Source organism: Rana temporaria, chromosome 2, assembly GCF_905171775.1.
Source record: "Rana temporaria chromosome 2, aRanTem1.1, whole genome shotgun sequence".
Taxonomy (NCBI): Eukaryota; Metazoa; Chordata; class Amphibia; order Anura; family Ranidae; genus Rana; species Rana temporaria.
In genome coordinates this window covers 525,431,748-525,453,034 of record NC_053490.1, presented here as the reverse complement: position 1 = coordinate 525,453,034, position 21,287 = coordinate 525,431,748, and the positions used below count along the sequence as shown (strand labels likewise).

General features: G+C 45.1%; 1 protein-coding gene across 1 annotated transcript in view; it reads right to left on the bottom strand.

The window, feature by feature from the left end:
- Positions 1-21,287, bottom strand: part of IGSF11 (immunoglobulin superfamily member 11) — a 386,896-nt gene that overhangs the window by 2,185 nt on the left and 363,424 nt on the right. The window contains exons 5-6 of the mRNA XM_040339112.1: positions 7,216-7,338; positions 698-845 (exon numbers count right to left, since the gene is read on the bottom strand). Of these exons, the coding sequence (XP_040195046.1) occupies positions 698-845; positions 7,216-7,338 (271 nt within the window). The remainder of the gene's footprint in view (positions 1-697; positions 846-7,215; positions 7,339-21,287) is intronic.

Sequence of the window (21,287 nt, the reverse complement as noted above, 5' to 3'; positions counted from 1 at the left end):
ACATAAAACACGCCCCCATCGCATCCATTTGAATTGCGCGCCCTTACGCCGACACAGTTACATTACGCCGCCGTAACTTACAGCGCAAATTTTTGATTCCTTTATAACATGTATGGTTATATTGTCTTGAAAAAAACCTCTTCAGGCACATGGAAGCATAATGCCTTGTACGCCGTGAGTCCGTCGGAAGCCAGATGGAGGCTACACACGGTCGGACTTTCCGAGAAAAAAAGCCTGTCAAACTTTTTTTCTCGGAAAGTCCGGCCGTGTGTACGAGGCATAATGCCTCGTACACACGATAGGTTAACCAGAGGACAACAGTCTGATGGACCGTTTTCATCGGTCAAAACCGATCGTGTGTGGGCCCCATAGGTTATTTAACCATAGGTTAAAAAAAAGCCAACTTGCTTTAAATTTAACCGATGGATTCATAACCGATCAAAAATCCACGCATGCTCAGAATCAATTTGACGCATGCTTGGAAGCATTGAACTTATTTTTTTTCAGCACGTCGTTGTGTTTTACGTCACCACATTCTGACACGATCGGTTATTTAACCTATGGTGTGTAGGCGTGATGGACCATCAGTCAGCTTCATCGGTTAACCGATGACAACGGTCCTTCAGACCGTTCTCATCGAATGGACTGATCGTGTGTACGAGGCTTTAGACAACACAGCCGGATGAGCGTCTGTTACCTTATCTCATTGGGGATTTCATCTTCTTCCTCTTTGTGTTTGTTCCTCCAGTAGACCAGACCCACAGCTACCACCACGATGCAGATAACCAGCACCAGGATTCCTCCGGCAATGGCTCCAACAATGAGGCCCACACTCTGGTGCTTAGCTGAGGACACAAACACAGGCAAGGGTTACCACCACATACCAGAACAAGCCAACCTTCAAGTTCAACTCCAAGACAACCTTGGAAACCTCTGTTTGGATATTCTGGCCCTGGAGCCATTCCAGGACTTTTTGACCCAAGTTTCTGTCATTCTAGTCTCAGAGATTTCCTAATAAAGGGAGATCTAGAACTGGTTTGAATTTTATATATACATATAAATATCTATAGGGGAATGTGATTGTAGCACTCTCTTAGGCAGGGCTATCTTTAATGTTGATTGGACCCCCAAACCCCCCACATGCAATTTTGCTCTCCGCCTGCTCTGAGACATACAATAAATATCAGCTAGACTTAAAATCAGTTTACTGTATCAGATCAGGCAGTGATTGCGATTGGTTGCCAGAGGTTACAGCATATCATTACCACTTACTGACTGGTTGCTAGAGGCTACAGCACACATTACGGCTCACTGATTAGTTGCTAGAGGTTACAGCGCATGATTTCTTCTTGTTGATTGGTGGCTAGAGATTACTGTACAGTAATACTGCTCACTGATTGGTTGCTAGAGGTTACAGCACATCATCTCTTCACTGCAGAGGGGCATGATATGCATATGAATGTCGCCTCTATTTACATATGAATACCGCCGGCCTCAGCTATTTACATATGAATACAGACGCTATTTACATATGCATGCTCCCATTATTTACATATGAATGCTCCCATTATTGACATATGAATGCTCCCATTATTTACATATGAATGACGGTTATTTACATGTGAACACAGTGGCCCATATTCTCGTAGAGGCAGGCGTAGCGCATCTGAGATACACTATGCTGCCGTAACTTAGAGCGGCATGTCCCGTATTCTCAAAGAACTTGCGCTTTAGGTTACACCGGCGTAGTGCAACTGGGCCGGCGTAAGCCCGCCTAATTCAAATGTGGAAGTGGTGGGCGTGTTTTATGGAAATTAATCGTGACCCCACGTAATTTGACGCTTTTTTCGAACGGGGGTAACTTTACGCCCAAAAAAGACTAATGTAAACGACGTAAAAAAAAGCGCCGGCCGCACGTACGTTTTGAGAATCGGCGTATCTAGCTCATTAACATATTTGATGCGTAAATTGACGGAAGCGCCACCTAGCGGCCAGCGTAAATATGCAACTTAGATACGACGGCGTAAGAGACTTACGCCGGTCGGATCTAATACAAATCTATGCGTAACTGATTCTAAGAATCAGGCGCATAGATACGACGCCTCACACTAAGGCCCCATACTCACGACCAAACATGTCTGCTGAAACTGGCCCGCAGGCCAGTTTCAGCAGACATGTTTGGTCGTGTGTGGGCGCGAGCGGGCTGAATTCCAGCAAACATTTGCCCGCCGGGCCTTTTCCCAGCAGACAAATATTCCTGGACTTGTTTTAAAACAGTCCGCTGGAATCCTGCCCGCTCGGACATGTACGGTCGTCAGTACAGACCTACCGTACATGTCCAGGCGCCCGCCGTCCCTCGCATGCGTCGAATGACTTCGACGCATGCGTGGAAGCATTTTAAAGGCGGGCTGCCCACGTCGCCGCGTCATTGTCGCGGCGACACCGCGTCATCGACGCGGCGACACCGCGGACACGCCCCGCGTATTGTTTACGCGCGGACTTCTGTACGATGGTGTGTACAACCATCGTACAGAAGCCCTCTGGCAGACATGTATGGTGAAAACGGTCCGACGGACCGCTTTCACCATACATGTTTGTCCGTGTGTACCCGGCCTCAGAGTTACGACGGCGTATCTTGTACGAGAATCTGGGCCAGGGTCTGCAGGTGAGTCATCTGTACACAACAATAGGGCAGAGCTGAGCAGTATGAGTAGCAGCACTTCACACTGAGATATCAGGACACAGCACAGGACTAAAACTTCAAGGGACAAGGGAATTTAAACTGTGATAGTTGGCAAGTATGAGGCAGCTGCTTTGGACCCCACAAAAATGACAGGGCCCACAGCAGCCCCTTTTGCCCTGCCTTAAAGACAGCCCTGCTGTTAGGCAGATGCCAGGCTGTCAGGTAAATTTCGTTATTTTTGTGCTCCTCTGTCATTAGTGGGGCTGCTGCTGATTTCTTTGGACTGATCGGGGTCCCACAGGCTGCACACTCAGTTGCTTTTCAGAACAAAGGAGATCCAGAACAAAGGAGTGGAGCAGGCTGACTGCGCAGTCTGAATATTTATGGGGTCCCAGCTAATCCCTGAGGGGACATGCTCAGAAGGTGGCTGGAGAGAACATAATTAGTCTGGGGCTGGATCAGTCAAGATCCTTGTCCAATAGGAGAAGCATCCAGCCGCCCTCCCAGGCAACCCTTCATCTTCACCAGGAGCCCAGCAAGGCTTCCGGCTACCCTGAGTCCGGGGCCCTACCCGCAGAGAGACTTCAAGCTAAAGAAGGGGGAATTTTACCTAGGATGCAGTCTGGTGAGTACACTAAGCAACTGTTTGCCTGACTCTAAGGGAAGCATCCAAGCACCCAAGGACTTGTAAGTACATAGAGACTGAGGGTCGCTCGGGCCGGGAACATTGCTTTGGTGTCCCAGTGCTGTCAATTTCCAAGAGCTGTTGCTAAGGAACTTTTAACCCCTTCCATACAGGGTATTTTCACCTCCTTCCTGCCCAGACCAATTTTTAGTTTTCAGCGCTGTTGCACTTTGAATGACAATTGCACGGTCATGCAACACTGTACCCAAAAAACGCAATATTTTTTACTTTTTATTTAATAAATATCACAATTTTTTTTTAAAAAACATATTTTTTTCTCAGTTTAGACCGATGCGTATTCTTCTACATATTTTTGGTAAAAAAAAAATCGCAATAATTGTTTATTGAGTGATTTGCGCAAAAGTTATAGGGCCAGATTCACAAAGAGATACGACGGTGTATCTACAGATACACCATCGTATCTCTGACTTACATTGGTCCTATCTATGCGCCTGATTCATAGAATCAGATACGCATAGATAGGGCTAGATCTGACTGTGTTACACTGTCGGATCTTTTTTTCAATTAAAAAATGGCGCCGGGGGCGTTCCCGCTGATTTACGATAAATAATATGTAAATCAGCGAGATACGCAAATTCACGAACGTACGCTGACCCGTCGCAGTGTTCTTACATCGTTTCCGTAGCGGTTTTCCCATCGTATACTTACCCCTTCTTTTATCAGGCGCAGCCAATGTTAAGTATAGCCGGCGTTCCCGCGTCGAATTTGAATTTTCCAACGTCGTTTGCGTACGCCGATTCACGAACACGCGCATCGCAAGTCCCGCTCACGTCGAAACCACTGACGTCCTAGTGACGTCAGTGGGAGCAATGCACGCCGGGAAATTCCCCGGACGGCGCATGCGCATTTAAATCGGCGCGGGAACGCGCCTGATTTAAATGGTACACTCCCCTAGCCGCGGAATTAGAATTCCGCCGGGGGATTTAGGATCCGCCGTCGCAAGTTTGGAGGTAAGTGGTTTGTGAATTAGCCACTTGCCTCCTAAACTTGCGGGAGCGGATCTTAATTCACGTAGATCGAGCGGATCTATAGATCCGCTGAGCTACGTGAATCTGGCCCATAGCGTCTACAAAATAGGTGATAGAATTATGGCCTTTTTATTGTATAATTTTTTTTACTAGTAATGATGGCGATCTGCGATTTTTGATTGTGACCGTGACATTGTGGCGGACACATCGGACACTTTTGACACGTTTTTGGGACCATTCACATTTATACAGCGATCAGTGCTATAAATATGCACTGATTACTGTGTAAATATGACTGGCAGGGAAGGGGTTAACACTAGGGGGCGCTGAAGGGGTTAAAATGTTCCCTAAAGTGTGTTCTAACTGTAGGGGGAGGGGACTCACAAGGGGAGGAGACCGATGTGTGTTTCTCTTAACTGGAAACACAGCATCGGTCTCCTCACCTCTGACAGGAGGTGGATCTGGGTGTTTACACACCCAGAACCACACTCCTGCCGTGATCACCGGCAATCGCCGGGTCATGAGCGGTGCCGCGGCGCGCACGCTCCCTAGATCGCCGGGAACAAAGGACGTCATATGACGTCCACCCGGATCGAGGAAGGGTTCCTGCCGCCGTCATTTTACAATGGCCCGGTCGGGAAGAGGTTAAAGAAGAGGTAGCTGCTAAGAGAGGGCATCTTCCTACTACTGTTTAATTTTCTGAATTTTTCACTGCAATAAACTTTAAAAAGCAACCCTCCTAGACCAGTGATTCTCCAGTCCTCAAGGTGCCCCAACAGCTCATGTTTTCAGGATTTCCCCCAGATGAAAGTACTGTAGTAATTACTAAGGCAGTGAAACTGATTAAATCACCTGTGCAAAATAAAGGAAAGCCTGAAAACATGACCTGTTGGGGTGTCTTGAGGACTGGAGTTGAGAAACTTTGCCCTAGACTACTTATTGAGCCAGAATTGTGCATGTTAGGCCCCGTACACACGACCAGTTTCCTCGGCAGAATTCAGCTTCCGACCGAGTTTCTGGCTGAATTCTGCCGAGAAACCCGGCCGTGTGTACACTTTCGGCCGAGGAAGCCGACGAGGACCTCGGCGAGGAAATAGAGAACATGTTCTCTATTTCCTCGTTGTTCTATGGGAGAACTCGGCCCGCCGAGCTCCTCGGCGGCTCCAGGACTGAACACGCCGAGGAACTCGATGTGTTTGGCACGTCGAGTTCCTCGGCCGTGTGTACGGGGCCTGACCGTGTGCTTGGCTGCCATTTGCACTATTGGGAAAAAGAATCTGGGACAGGATAGCGGGACCAGTTGGAGGGTCTGCACTACATGATGATAAGGAGAACCTGTCACCTACTTCATTCAGGGCAAAGTGACAGGATCTCCAGTGGCAGTGTGTCCATAAAGGGCGCAGGAGAGCCACCCCCCTCTCCTGCACCGCTCTATCACCATAGATTGCATGAATCTATCTATGGTCGCCGCTGACACCCCCTTTTCAGGGGTCCGGACCCTTTTCGGCATAGGCTCTAATAGGTCCCCAAAACAGTGAACAGCGGGCACCATGCTGGGCGTTTGCTGTTCACTCGCTTTGCTAACACTGAACCACCTCTCAGCCAATCAGGTTGCCTGGAGAGGACGGAAGAAGACATGGAGGACGTGCAGATGACCGCCACTGACCTGATGCAAGACAGGTAAGTGCCGGGCAGCATATGATGGGGCACGGTAGCGGCAATTGATCGGCACAGTGGCAGCATATGATGGGGCACAGTAGCGGCAATTGATGGGCACAGTAGCGGCAATTGATGGGCACACTGGCAGCATCTGATAGGGAACAGTAGCAGCAATTGATCGACACACTGGCAGCATCTGATGGGGCACAGTAGCGGCAATTGATTGGCACACTGGCAGCATCTGATGGGGCACAGTAGCGGCAATTGATGGGCACACTGATAGCATTTGATGGGGCACAGTAGCGGCAATTGATCGGCACAGTGGCAGCATCTGATGGGGCACAGTAGCAGCAATTGCTCGGCACAGTGGCAGCATCTGATGGGGCACAGTAGCAGCAATTGCTCTGCACACGGGCAGCATCTGATGGGGCACAGTAGCGGCAATTGATGGGCACACTGGCAGCATCTGATGGGGCACCGTAGCGGCAATTGATCGGCACACTGGTAGCATTTGATGGGGCACAGTAGCGGCAATTGATGGGCACACTGGCAGCATCTGATGGGGCACAGTAGCTGCAATTGATGGGCACACTGGCAGCATCTGATGGGGCACAGTAGCAGCAATTGATGGGCACAGTGGCTGCGTTTGATGGGCACACTGGCTGCAAAAATTTTGAGCACCAGCCGCCACTGAGTCCCACTGACCCAGTTATACTCATCTTCACATCAACTCTCCACTGCTCCTTCCTACATCGCTGCCACCACAACTTCCAAAGGGCAGCTGCTGTCAGAGCTTACAGAGTGATGACCTCACCCCCCTCCATTATGTCATAGTGTTTAAACCTAATGATTGGCCGCTAGACCAGAGCATCACATCATCCGAGAAGGTCACATGGTCCTTCAAACCGGGGAATTTTTGCAGCATCTGCCTTGAATGGAGGAGGGGCATGGAACCCTGTGAATATAATTGGGTCAAAAGGAGGCTTTAGAGCAGGGGTGGCGAACCTTGGCACCCCATATGTTTTGGAACTACATTTTCCATGATGCTCCACTACACTGCAGATTGCATGAGCATCATGGGAAATGTAGTTCCATCTGGGGTGCCAAGGTACCCCATCACTGCTTTAGAGTGTCCCAGCTGGATCTTGGCTGTGTGTTAATCACGGTGGGAAGTTTTCAGGGATGTTAGGTGAACTTACGTGCCACCACTTGCAGGTCTAGAAGGCAGGTTCTGGTTCCCATAAGATTGGATGATACGCACTGATATCTTCCTGAGGTTGCAGTGCTGATGTTCTTCAGGAGGACAGTTCCTTGAAACTGGTCTGGAAAGAAAGAACGAGAGGGAATGACAATGGCAATCAAAAAGGGATCCGCTAGAAGTCACTTCCTGACCGCAGTAAACTGTAAAGCCTCGTACACACGATAGTTTAACCAGAGGACATTGGTCTGAAGGACTGTTGTCATCGGTTAACCGATAAAGCTGACTGATGGTCCGTCACGCCTACACACCATAGGTTAAATAACCGATCGTGTCAGAACGCGGTGACGTAAAACACAACGACGTGCTGAAAAAAACGAAGTTCAATGCTTCCAAGCATGCGTCGACTTGATTCTGAGCATGCGCGGGTTTGGAACCGATGGACGTGCCTACTAACGATCGGTTTTGATCTATCGGTTAGGAATCCATAGGTTAATTTTAAAGCAAGTTGGCTTTTTTTTAACCGATGGTTAACCACTTCCATACAGGGCACTTACGCACCTTCCCGCCCAAGCCAATTTTCAGCTTTCAGCACTGTCGCACTTTGAATGGCAATTGCGCGGTCATGCTACACTGTACCCAAAAAAAAACTTTTTTTCCCACAAATAGAGCTTTCTTTTGGTGGTATTTGATCACCTCTGCGATTTTTTTTTTTGCGCAACAAATAAAAAAAGACTGAAAATTTTGAAAAAAAATTAAGTTTTTATTTTTTTCTGTTAATTTTTTTGTAAATAAGTAAGTTTTCTCTTTCAATTACGGGCACTGATATGGCGGCACTGATGGGCACCGATGAGATGGCACTGATGGACATCGATGAGGTAGTACTGACGGGCACAGATAAGATGCCACTGATTGGTGGCGCTGGTATGCAGCACTGATGGGCACTCATGGGCGGCACTGATGGGCACTCATGGGCGGCACTGGGCACTCATAGGCGGCACAGATGGGCACTCATGGGCGGCACTTATGGGTGGCACAGATGGGCACTGATAGGTGGGCACTGGGCATGGATGGGCACTGTGGGGTGGCACTGATGGACACTGTGGGGCGGCACTGATTTACACTGATTGGCATCTTTTTTTTTATGTTTTTTTTTCCCAGACTTTTTTTTTTTTTTGCCCTTCCCTGGTCCAGGGTGGGCTTCCCTGGTGGTCCAGTGTGGCGATCCGAGGGGGGGCTGCGCTGATAAACAATCAGCGCGAACCCCCCCTGTCAGGAGAGCCGACGATCAGCTCTCTTCTACTTGCGTCTGTCAGACGCGAGTGAGGAAGAGCCATCAACGGCTCTTCCTGTTTACATCGTGATCAGCCGTGATTCGACACTGCTGATCACGTGGTAAAGAGCCTCTGTGAGAGACTCTTTACCGAGATCGGTGTTGCGGGGTGTCAGACTGACACCCTGCAACAACGATCGCCGGGGGCGCGCAGCGGCTCAGAATCCTGAGGACGTCATATCAGGATTCTACAACCACTTTGCCGACGTCAATCTGTCATTGGCGGGCGGCAAGTGGTTAAATAACCTATGGGGCCCACACACGATTGGTTTTGATCGATGAAAACGGTCCATCAGACGCTGTCCTCTGGTTAACCTATCGTGTGTACGAGGCCTTACTCTCCTCTCTGCCCCCGTGTGTCTGATAGGGATGAGTGGAGTGATTTTGAAGAAATCTTTTTTTTAAATAAATTACTAAGAAACAATAAAAAATAAAAAATCAATCTGCTCAATTTATTTAATTTTTTTATCCACGTGGTGCGTTCTTTTGGGTGGATATGTTTAGGTTTGTTTCTTTATTCAATTTTAGTGCTTGGCTTTATTTTGTTAGTGTACCGAAATCCGCTAATACATGTATTTCCTCCAGAGACACCCAATCACGGTGGCCAATGGAAGTTTAATAACAGCTTTACCAGTTTGCAGACGGCACTGTGCCTCTGTCTCGGCGCACAGCAAATTGAAGACATACAGGGCCAGATTCACAAAAGAGATACGACGGCGTATCTCCTGATACGCCGTCGTATCTCTGAGATACGATTGTCGTATCTATGCGGCTGATTCATAGAATCAGTTCCGCATAGATCTCCCTAAGATCCGACAGGTGTAAGTGACTTACACGGTCGGATCTTAGGCTGCAATTCCAGGCCGGCGCTAGGTGGCGATTCCATTGAGGTCGGCGTAGAATATGCAAATGAGTCGTTACGCCGATTCACGAACGTACGCTTGCCCGTCGCAGTAAATTTACGCCGTTTCCGTAAGAGATACGCGGCGTAAAGATAAAACTGCCCCCTAGTTGGCCTTGCCAATGTTAATTATGGCCGTCGTTCCCGCATCGAAATTTGAAAATTTAACATCGTTTGCGTAAGTCGTCCGTGAATGGTGCTGGACGCCATTTACGTTAACGTTGAAACCAATGACGTCCTTGCGACGTCATTTAGCGCAATGCACGTCTGGAAATTTTAGGGACGGCGCATGCGCAGTACGATCGGCGCGGGAACGCGCCTAATTTAAATGATCCACACCCCCTACCCGGATCATTTGAATTAGGCGGGCTTGCGCCGGAGGATTTACGCTACGCCGCCGCAACTTTTACAGGCAAGTGCTTTGTGAATCAAGCACTTGCCTGTAAAACGTTCGGCGGCGTAATGTAAATGAGATACGTTACGCCGCCGCAGAGATGCGGCGATCTACGTGAATCTGGCCCAGTATATTTTCTCAATGAGGTATTTTCAAAAACTATACTGCATTTTGGTCACTAGGTGGAGCTGACGGTCAAAAGGAATACTGTACAATGTGTGTATATATAGATATATAGGGCCAGATTCATAAAGAAGATACAACGGCGTATCTCCTGATACACCTTCGTATCTCTGAGTCTGGCCGGTCGTATCTATGCGCCTGATTCATAGAATCAGGTTCCGCATAGATCTCCCTAAGATCTGACAGGTGTAAGTGACGGAGCATGCGCAGTACGTTCGGCGCGGGAACGCACCTAATTTAAATGATCCACGCCCCATTTGAATTAGGCGGGCTTGCGCCAGGCGGATTTACGCTACGCCACCGCAACTTTACAGGCAAGTGCTTTGTGAATCAAGCACTTGCCCGTAAAACTTGCGGCGGTGTAACGTAAATGTGATACGTTACGCCGCCGCAGATTTACGCGAAAATACGTGAATCTGGCCCATAGATATCTCTCTCTCTCTCTCTATATATATATATATATATATATATATATATATATAGAGAGAGAGAGAGAGAGAGAGAGAGAGAGAGAGAGAGAGAGAGAGAGAGAGAGAGAGAGAGAGAGAGAGATCTATATATATCTATATAAAATCACATATTTGGGCCATTTTTGCAGTTTATAACAAAGAGGAAATTACAGTCAACCTATTCTTAAATAGACCCCAATGTGTAAAAAAAATTAAATAAAAAATCAAATCAATAAATACATATATATATATATATATATATATATATATATATATATATATATATATATATATATATATATATATATATTATTCTACACAAAGTTTTTCTTAAAATGTTGTAACTTTGTAAATTATTATAATTAAAACATATATCAATAAATACATTTATATATATTTATATATAAATGTATTTATTGATATATGTTTTAATTATAATAATTTACAAAGTTACAACATTTTAAGAAAAACTTTGTGTAGAATAATAATGAAAGAAATATCACATATTTATATTTATAAAATAAATGTGTATATTGTTCACACATTGGGGCCTTTTTAAAAATAGGCTGACTGTAATTTCCTTTTTGTTATAAACTGACAAATGGCCCAAATATGTGATTTTTTATTTTATTATTATTCTACACAAAGTTTTTCCTAAAATTTTGTAACTTTGTAAATTAACATAATTAAAAATTATATAATAATTTAAAGAGTTTAACAGTTACAAGATGTAATAAAAAATATAATGTAAAATAATATTGATAAAATATTCACATATTTGGGCCCTTTGTTAGCTCATAACAAAAAAAGGAGTAAGTAAGGTATTTATTAAAACCGTGTATGAAAGAAAATCCTTATTTGTGTTAAAGAAAAATTTAAATACATTTTTATATCATTATATATATACACTGTATACATCAGTTCCTTTGACGATTTCTCTGTAATTATTTTGCCTACCTCCTTTAATTTTTTCTTTAACACAAATAAGGATTTTCTTTCATACACGGTTTTATTAAATACATTATTTACTCCTATTTATATTCCATATATAATATTAATAATAATAATAATTGAAAGAGTTTAAGAGTTACAAAATGTAATGAAAAACATTATGTAAAATAATATTAATAAAACATTCACATATTTGGGCTATTAGTCAGCTTATAACAAAAGGGGAATAAGTAAGATTAAATATCTTACTTATTCCTTTTTTTGTTATAAGTTGACAAATGAATGGCCTAAATATGTGAACTTTTTATTAATATTATTTCACACAAAGTTTTTCATTACATTTTGCAACTTTTTAAATTATTATTATTATAATATAATTTTTATTAATATTAATTTATAAAGTTACAAAATTTTAAGAAAAACTTTGGGCCAGATTCACGAAAAATTACGGCGACGTAACGTATGTCCTTTACGTTACTCCGCCGCAAGTTTTCATCGTAAGTGCTTGATTCACAAAGCACTTGCGTGTAAACTTGCGGCGGCGGCGTAGCATAAAGCTGTCCGGCGCAAGCCCGCCTAATTCAAATGGGGCGTGTACCATTTAAATTAGGCGCGTTCCCGCGCCGAACGTTCTGCGCATGCTCCGTTTGGAAATTTCCCGCCGTGCTTTGCACGAAATTACGGCGCCCCAACGTGTTTTTTGAACGGCGACGTGCGTAACGTACTTTCGTATTCTCGGACGTCTTACGCAAAAAAAACAATAATATTAAAATTCGACGCGGGAACGACGGTCATACTTTAACATGGATGGTGTAATTTTACACCATCTAAATAGCACTCTTAACTTTACGACGTAAGAGAATGCGACGAACGCGCGTACCTTTGTGGATCGCCGTAAACAGCTAATTTGCATACCCGATGCTGGAAAACTATGCAAACTCCACCCAGTGGCCCCCGGAAAATTACACCTACGATCCGAAGGCGTACGAAGCCGCACGCCTGTCGGATCTTTGCCAAAAGCCGTCGTATCTTTGTTTGAGGATTCCAAATCAAGATACGACGTGGCAAATTTGAAAATACGCCGGCGTATCAGTAGATACGCCGGCGTATTACTACTGTGAATCTGGCCCAGGGTGACTGTAATTTCTTTTTTGTTATAAACAAAGTTTTTCTTAAAAATTTTTAACTTTATAAAATAATATTAATAAAAATGATATTATAATAATAATAAGAAAATCCTTATTTGTGTTAAAGAAAAATTTAAAGTAGGTAGGCAAAATAGTTACAGAGAAATTGTCAAAGGAACTGAATTTGGTTGAAGCATTTCTGCCTTATTAATCTCTGGTCATGGATGGGTTAAACATACGCTAATCTGCCTAACATAAAAAATATATATATTTTTTTTTTTTTGTTACACCTTTAATACACAACTTTGGCCTTTTTAGGTCTGTACACACGATCAGACCTTTGCCCGACGAAATTCAGATCGGAATTCCGATGGAGTAAAATAGAACATGTTGGGGCAGATCCTCAAAGAAATTACGCCGGCGTATCACTTGATACGCCGCGTAATTTCAAATTTCGTGCGTCGTATCTTTGTTTTGGTATCCACCAAACAAGATACGACGGCATCTGTGTGAGGCCTCGTACACACGACCGAACATGTCCACTGAAACTGGTCCGCGGACCATTTTCCCGCGGACATGTTCGGTCGTGTGTACGGCCGACCGGACAATTTTCCGGCGGATCGGACAGGTTTCCAGCGGACAAATGTTTCTTAGCATGCTAAGAAACATGTCCGCTGGAAGCCTGTCCGTCGGACATGTTCGGTCGTCTGTACGACTCACCGGACATGTCCGCTCGGCCGAAATCCCTCGCATGCGTCAAAGTGATTCGACGCATGCGTGGAAGCATTTACCTTCCAGGGTCGCGCACGTCGCCGCGTCATCGTCGCGGCGACGACGCGGCCACGTCACCGCGTATCCTGTCCACGCGGATTTCTGTTTGATGGTGTGTACAACCATCAGACAGAAATCTCCGAGCGGACATGTCCGATGAAAACGGTCCGTGGACCGTTTTCATCGGACATGTCCCCTCGTGTGTACGGGGCCTTAGATCCGACAGGCGTACGCCTTAGTACGCCGTTGGATCTTAGATGCAATTTTCCAGCTGGCCGCTGGGTGGCGTTTCCATCGTATTCCGCGTCGAGTGTGCAAATTATCTATTTCCGATGATCCACGAACGTACGTGTGGCCGTCGCATTTTTTTATGTCATTTCCGTTCGGCTTTTTCCGGCATATAGTTAAGGCAGCTATATGGTGGCGTACTCAATGTTAAGTATGGCCGTCGTTCCCGCGTCTAATTTTGAACATTTTACGCCGTTTGCGTAAGTCGTCCGTGAATGGGGCTGGACGCCATTTACGTTCACGTCAAAACCAATGACGTCCTTGCGCAATGCACGGCGGGAAATTTTAGGGATGGCGCGGGGACGAAATTTTAGGGACGGCACGGGGACGCGCTTCATTTAAATGAAACACGCCCCCTACCCGCCGCATTTGAATTCCGCGCCCTTACGCCGCGAGAGATACACTACGCCGCCGTAACTTACGGCGCAAATTAGTTGAGGATTCAAACTAAGCCAAAGTAAGTTACAGCGGCGTAGCGTATCTGACATCTGCGCCGGGCGCAGCGTAGGTACGTGGATCTACCCCGTTCTCTATGTAATCTCCAATGGAATTCATCGGAATTTACCACGGAATTACTCCGGTGGGGCGTACACGCGGTCGGAATTTCCGTCAGACTTTTTCCATCGGAAATTCCGATCGTGTGTTCGGGGCTTTAGTTGCTTCATGTTGCTGTAAAATGCTAATTGACAGACCTCTTTTTATAGCTGACATATGCTGTTTATTGGCAATCCCCCCGAAATGGTTCGGCGTGGCAGCTGTGTTTGTAGCCGTGATTTACTTGCTTCAAAAGATAAACTTTTTTCATCTTTTTATTCTGTTATGTAGATATATAATTAATCTATATCAGGCCCTCATCTACAGTGCCTTGAAAAAGTATTCATACCCCTTGAAATTTTCCACATTTTGTCATGTTACAACCAAAAACTTAAATGTATTTTATTAGGATTTTCTGTGATAGACCAACACAAAGTGGCACATAATTGTGAAGTGGAAGGAAAATTATAAATGGTTTTCAATTTTTTTTTTACAAATAAATATGTGAAAAGTGTTGGGGGTACATTTGTATTCACCCCCCTTTACTCTGATACCCCTAACTAAAATCTAGTGGAGCCAATTTTCTTCAGAAGTCACCTAATTAGTAAATAGAGTCCACCTGTGTGTCATTTAATCTCAGTATAAATACAGCTGTTCTGTGAAGCCCTCAGAGTTTTTTTTAGAGAACCTTAGCGAACAAACAGCATCATGAAGGCCAAGGAACACACCAGACAGGTCAGGGATAAAGTTGTGGAGAAGTATAAAGCAGGGTTAGGTTATAAAAAAATATCTCCCAAGCTTTGAACATCTCACGGAGCTTCTGTTCAATCCATCATCCGAAAATGGAAAGAGTATGGCCCAACTGCAAACCTACCAAGACATGGCCGTCCACCTAAACTGACCGGGCCGGGCAAGGAGAGCATTCATCAGAGAAGCAACCAAGAGTCCCATGGTAACTCTGGAGGAGCTGCAGAGATCCACAGCTCAGGGGGGAGAATCTGTCCACAGGACAACTATTAGTCGTCTCTCCACAAATCTGCCCTTTATGGAAGAGTGACAAGAAGAAAGACATTGGTGAAAGAAAGACATAAGAAGTCCTGTTTGCAGTTTGTGAGAAGCCATGTGGGGGAGGGGACACAGCAAACATGTAGAAGAAGGTGTTTTGGTCAGATGAGATCAAAATATAATTTTTTGGCCTAAAAGAAAAACTGTGTGGCTGAAAACTAACACTGCACATCACCCTGAACACACCATCCCCACTGTGAAACATGGTGGTGGCAGCATCATGTTGTGTGGATGCTTTTCTTCAGCAGGGAGAGGGAAGCTGGTCAGAGTTGATGGGAAGATGGATGGAGACAAATACAGGACAATCTTAGAAGAAAACCTGTTATAGTCTGCAAAAGACTTGAGACTGGGGGGAGGTTCACCTTCCAGCAGGACAACGACCCGAAACATACAGCCAGAGCTACAATGGAATGGTTTACATCAAAGCATATTCATGTGTTAGAATGGCCCAGTCACAGTCCAGACCTAAATCACATTGAGAATCTGTGGCAAGACTTGAAAATTGCTGATCACAGACGCTCTCCATCCAATCTGACAGAGCTTGAGATATTTTACAAAGAAGAAGAATGTGCAGGAATGTCCCTCTCTAGATGTGCAAAGCTGGTAGATACATCCCCAAAAAGACTTGCAGCTGTAATTGTAGAGAAAGGAGGTTCTACAAAGTATTGACTCATACAAATGCACGCCATACTTTTCATATATTTATTTTTAAAAAAATGTTAAAAACCATTTATCATTTTCCTTCCACTTCACAATTATGTGCCACTTTGTGTTGATCTATCACATAAAATCCCAATAAAATACATTTACGTTTTTGGTTGTAACCTGACAAAGTGTGAAAAATGTCAAGGGGTATGAATACTTATTAAAGGCACTGTAGGATAAGGATCTGGTGGAGATGAAGGGAGTTTCCGTGCTCAAACCGAACCCAGGGGTGTTTGCCCCATCACAAGTTGTCTTTAATACAACACGCCCACTTCCTTGCTACTTTGAATTTGGCGGGATTACGCCGGCCCATTTAAGCTACGCCGCCGTAATTTAGGGAGCATGGGCCAGATTCACAAATGAGATACGCCGTTGTATCTCTGTTTCTATCTATGCGACTGATTCATAGAATCAGTTACGCATAGATAGGCAGAAGATCCGACAGGTGTAATTGTTTTACACTGTCGGATCTTAAGATGCAGTACCGCGGCCGCCGCTGGGGTGAGTTCGCGTCGTAAACCAGCGTCGGGTATGCAAATTAGTAGTTACGGCGGATCCACGACGGTTTTTCGCGTTCGCTACGTCGCCGCTAGTCTAGTTTCCCGTCGCAAAGTTAGGCGTCGTTTTTGGTGCCTTAACTTTACACAGCACATGTATGTGCTGTATAAAGTATGGCCGTCGTTCCCGCGTCGAAATTTAAAAATTCACGTCGTTTGCGTAAAAAACGTCCGGGAATACGGAAGTACGCTACGCATGTCGCCGTTCGAAAAAATTACGTCACTTCGCGCAAAGCACGGTGGGAGTTACGAAACGAGGAATGCGCAGTAGGTCCGGCGCGGGAGCGCGCCTAATTTAAATGGCACACGCCCATTTAAATTACGCGGGCTTACGCCGGAGGCCGCCGGCGTAGTTTTCATCGCAAGTGCTTTGTGAGTCAGGCACTTGCAATGAAAACTTGCGGCGGTGTAACGTATCTACGATACGTTACGCCGCCGCTAGTCTACGTGAATCTGGCCCACTGTTCTTGCCTCTCTATGTTACGTCGGCATAGCGCATATGAGATGCGCTACGCCCGACTAAAGATACGCCGCTGTACGCGAATCTGGGCCCTAATGTTTGGGGGTTTTACATCATCTTCGGGGCTGAAATAACTTTTTTAAATTTGTGTGCAAAAATGGCCCATGCAATGTAAGCACCTGACCATGACTTGGTACAGCAGAGCTCAGCCTGGGAAAGGTGGAGATAAAGAACAAGGAACCAATCAGTTGTGCTGCAGTGCAAGAAGCATTCTGATAGGAGGAGAGATCATCAGTATGCTGCTCCTTTCACTATCCAATCACAGGTTTGAGGGGGTGGAGGGACAAAATCATAAGGTGTTACTTATACTGCAAGGTCTCCTGCCCTTTCAGCCGTGATCGTGCTGTGTGGCAGAGCTCTCTAAAGTAGGGTGACCAGACATCCCCAGTTTCAGGGGACAGTCCCCTGATTTAGGACACTGTCCCCGGACCAAGTCTGTCCCTGGTTTTGTCCCCAGATTGGATTTAATAGGGGGCAGGGGCAATTTCAAAGACAATCAGTGCAGAATTAAAATAAAAAAAATAAGAATTACACACCCCCGCTCCGCCGTGCCGACTAGCATAGGGGGTTGTATTTTTCCCATTATCTGTGCCCCCTTCTGATGATCATGTCCTGGTCGGAGTGGAGGAAATATTTCTTCAGTTTCGGGTGCATGCCCATTCAGCTTCACTCCCATGTTCTTCTGCCATGGCTCAAATCCTGGCCAGCCGACCTGCCTATCTCCTTGCCTTCCCTGGCGGAGTGATCTTCCTCCGCTCCCCATCCAGTAGTAGTCGGGGCCCAGAGACAGGGCCAGATTAAGAACATCATGGGCCTGGTGCTGAGGATTTTGGTGGGGCCTTTTAGGCTGCATTCACACCTCCGCGACAAGTAATTTTTTGCCGCGAATAGTGTAACTTTTTTTTTACAAATCCTTCCTATTGCTTTGTATGGCCAAACGCCAATGCCGCCTGAAAAAAAGGGTCCGGGACTTTTTTTCATGCCGCAGGTGTACGGCGTCTATGAGATGTGAACCATCTCATATACAGCAATGGGAATTCTCCCCTCCAGCGGCACGAGCGGCCGGCGTCGGGCGTTTTGTCGTGGAGGTGTGAATGGGGTGTAATAAATAATAAATAAATGCGTGGGAATGACATGAACGCAGCCCAGCCAAGGCAAGTGACCAAAGGCACAGAACCCAGAAGGAAGACCAGGTGAAGATGGAAGTGTCCAGGCCCCGCCTGATTCATCGCAGCACTGGAGGGCTCAGTCTGAAAATTGAAGTGTACACTAATGTGCTAATATGCTGTGCATACTTGTACGTTGTGGCATAACCTACCCCAGGGCCTCTAAAAAGTAGTAATGTCAGGAAAGTTTACTACCGCTTTATTATCACAGGATCCCAGGAGCCTCTCATGGGGCCCCCTACTGACCCGGTGGACGGTGGCCCTTGGGCAGTGCCTAAGTGCACAGTTGCCAACATTTAAAAAATATTTTCAGGGCCACTTTTTTATATAAGTGCTATATTTAGAGTAGCTGAGCTCCCCGATGTTCCTCTATACATCATTGTAGTAATCACAAAATTAAATGAGTACTAATAATGGGGCAGAACAAATATGAGAACTGATATTTCCTTTAGTTGAAGTAACAAAAGTGTGTCCATTCTAGAGCTGGTAACATTGAGGATATTCAGTATAATTTTAAAGAACTGTTTTTGTGGGTAAGCGACATAGGGGAGGAGTATGGACGGTATATAAGTGGGAAGTATGTGCAGGTGAGGGAGAGGAATGTGGAGGGTCTAACAGTGGGCACTATGTACAGGAGAGGAGTACAAAGGGTACGGAAAAAAAGCACTATGTACAGGAGAGGAGTGTGAAGGGTATGACAATGGGCAATATGTACAGGAAGAGTGAGGGGGTATGACAGAGGGTAGTACGTACCAGAGAGAAGTGTGGAGGGTATGATGGGGCAGTATGTACAGGAGAGGAGTGTGGAGGGTATGACAGTGGGCAGTATGTACAGGAGAGGAATGTAGACGGTATGATAGTGGGCTCTATGTATAGGAGAGGAGTGTGGAGGGTTTGACAGTGAACACTATGTATAGGAGAGGAGTGTGGAGGGTATGACAATGGGCACTATGTATAGGAGAGGAGTGTGGAGGGTATGACAGTGAGCAGTATGTACAGGAGAGGAGTGTGGAGGGTGCGACAGTGGGCACTAAGTACAGGAGAGAAGTGTATGACAGCAGGCACTATGTACAGGAGAGGAGTGTGAAGGGTATGACAGTGGGCGCTATGTATAGGAGAGGAGTGTGGAGGGTATGACAGTGGGCACTATGTACAGGAGAGGAGTGTGTAGGGTATGACAGTGGGTACTATGTATAGGAGAGAAGTGTGGAGAGTATGACAGTGGGCACTATGTACAGGAGAGGAGTGTGGAGAGTATGACAGTGAGCACTATGTACAGGAGTGGAAGGATATTTAGGGACTGCGTAGTGGTTAAGCGGGTCATACATGGATTGAAATTACGCCAATTATGCAGAGACCAGCATTGTCAATCTATGTATGGGCTAGCTGGTTTTACACAAGTCAATCTATTAATCAACTTGAGTAAAACCAGCCTGTTTTTTTTTCTTAAAACAATCAGTGCTGCCAGCTAAAGTTAGCAACACTGATCATTGTACGCACTGGCAGAACACAATAACACTGCAGGAGTGATTCCCCCATCCACAGGTCAGCAGGTGAGAGGGTGTGTGGGGACAGGCTGGGGAGAGATACTAGTCAGTGGCTGGGTAGGCACTGGTAGTATCAGAGCCAGATACACACAGGTTACATACGCCACGATCGTTAGAGCGAGAACAATAATTCTAGTACTAGACCTCCTCTGTAACTCTAAACATGTAACCTAAAAAAATGTAAAGCATCGCTTAGGATACCAAAAAAAAATGTGCTAACTTAACTAACTGTTTTTTTAATGAATGAAACTTTTTTTTCAAAAAAACATGTTTGAAAAATTGCTGTGCAAATACCGTGCTAGAGCTGCACAATTAATCGTTAACAAATTGTGATCTCGATTCAACCCCCCTGACGATCTTCAATGCAGAGTTTGCTGATTCTTTCATATAACAAGTGGAGAGACTTTCAGCTATCAAAAGAAAATATCCGGGCAGTCTGCCAAGTTTTTAACAGGAAACATTGTAACTGACACTTCCTTCTTAGATCAAAGGGATACACTTCTGTGTGTAAAGAACAAATCTGGGCAGTCTGCGAAGTTTGTAAACAAAATGAAACATTGTAACTAACTAACATTGTAACTAAATTTAACCACTTAAAGTCCAACACTTGTTTCTTAAGTTAGAAAGCAATATTATTTGCTAGAAAATTACTTGGAACCGCCAAACATTATATATATTTTAGCAGAGACTCTAGGGAATACAATGGCTATTGCTGCAATATGTTATGTCACACTGCATTTTCCCACTTCAATGAATAATAAAAACCATAAAAACAAAACAGTGAAGTTGGCCCATTTTTTTTTTTTTAATGTGAAAGATGATGTTACGTTGCAACAATCGTGAGAGAATCGTGATCTATCTTCTAAGCAAAAAAATTGCAATTCTCATTTTAGCCAGAATCGTGCAGCTCTGTACCCTGCAACATAAAAAGTGCAAAGACCACCATAGAGTAATTTTCTAGTAAAAAACAAATGATGATTTTTACATGTAGGAGAGAAGTGTCAGAATTGGCCTGGGTGGCAAGGGGTTAATTACCATGAGTAATATACAAATAATTATTATAAGCACTGTGATCCTATCAGTCTGCTGTAGTGTGTCAGCTTGTATTTATATTGGCCGCTCTGAATGTAGCTTCTGACAGGCTGTGCAAGCAGGCCCGTATCTCCGGAACCATAAATGATAGCCGTCCCATATTTTAACCAGTTGTGGGGTAGCTCTTCCCATGCCTACCCCCAAATGTGGGGTTTCTGTGACCTCTGGTCATCGAGCTACAACCCCCCAAATTCGATCTTAGAAAAAAAAAATTCTTAAAAAAAAAAAAAAAAAAAAAAATTTTTTTTTTTTTTTTTTTTGGGCAAATGGGCCTATCTTGAGAAAGGGGCCTGGAGCTGCAGCTCCATCAGCCCCATTGTTAATCCGGCCCTGCCCGGAGAGTAAGACTAGAGAGGCTGTGAGGTGGGCAGCGACGGGCAGAGAGTCGCTGATTGTTGCCATTACTAGTAAAGAAAAAATATGTCCCCGGATTTCATTTTAAAAATCTGGTCACCTTACTCTAAAGATCAGGACTGGATGGACATAAATA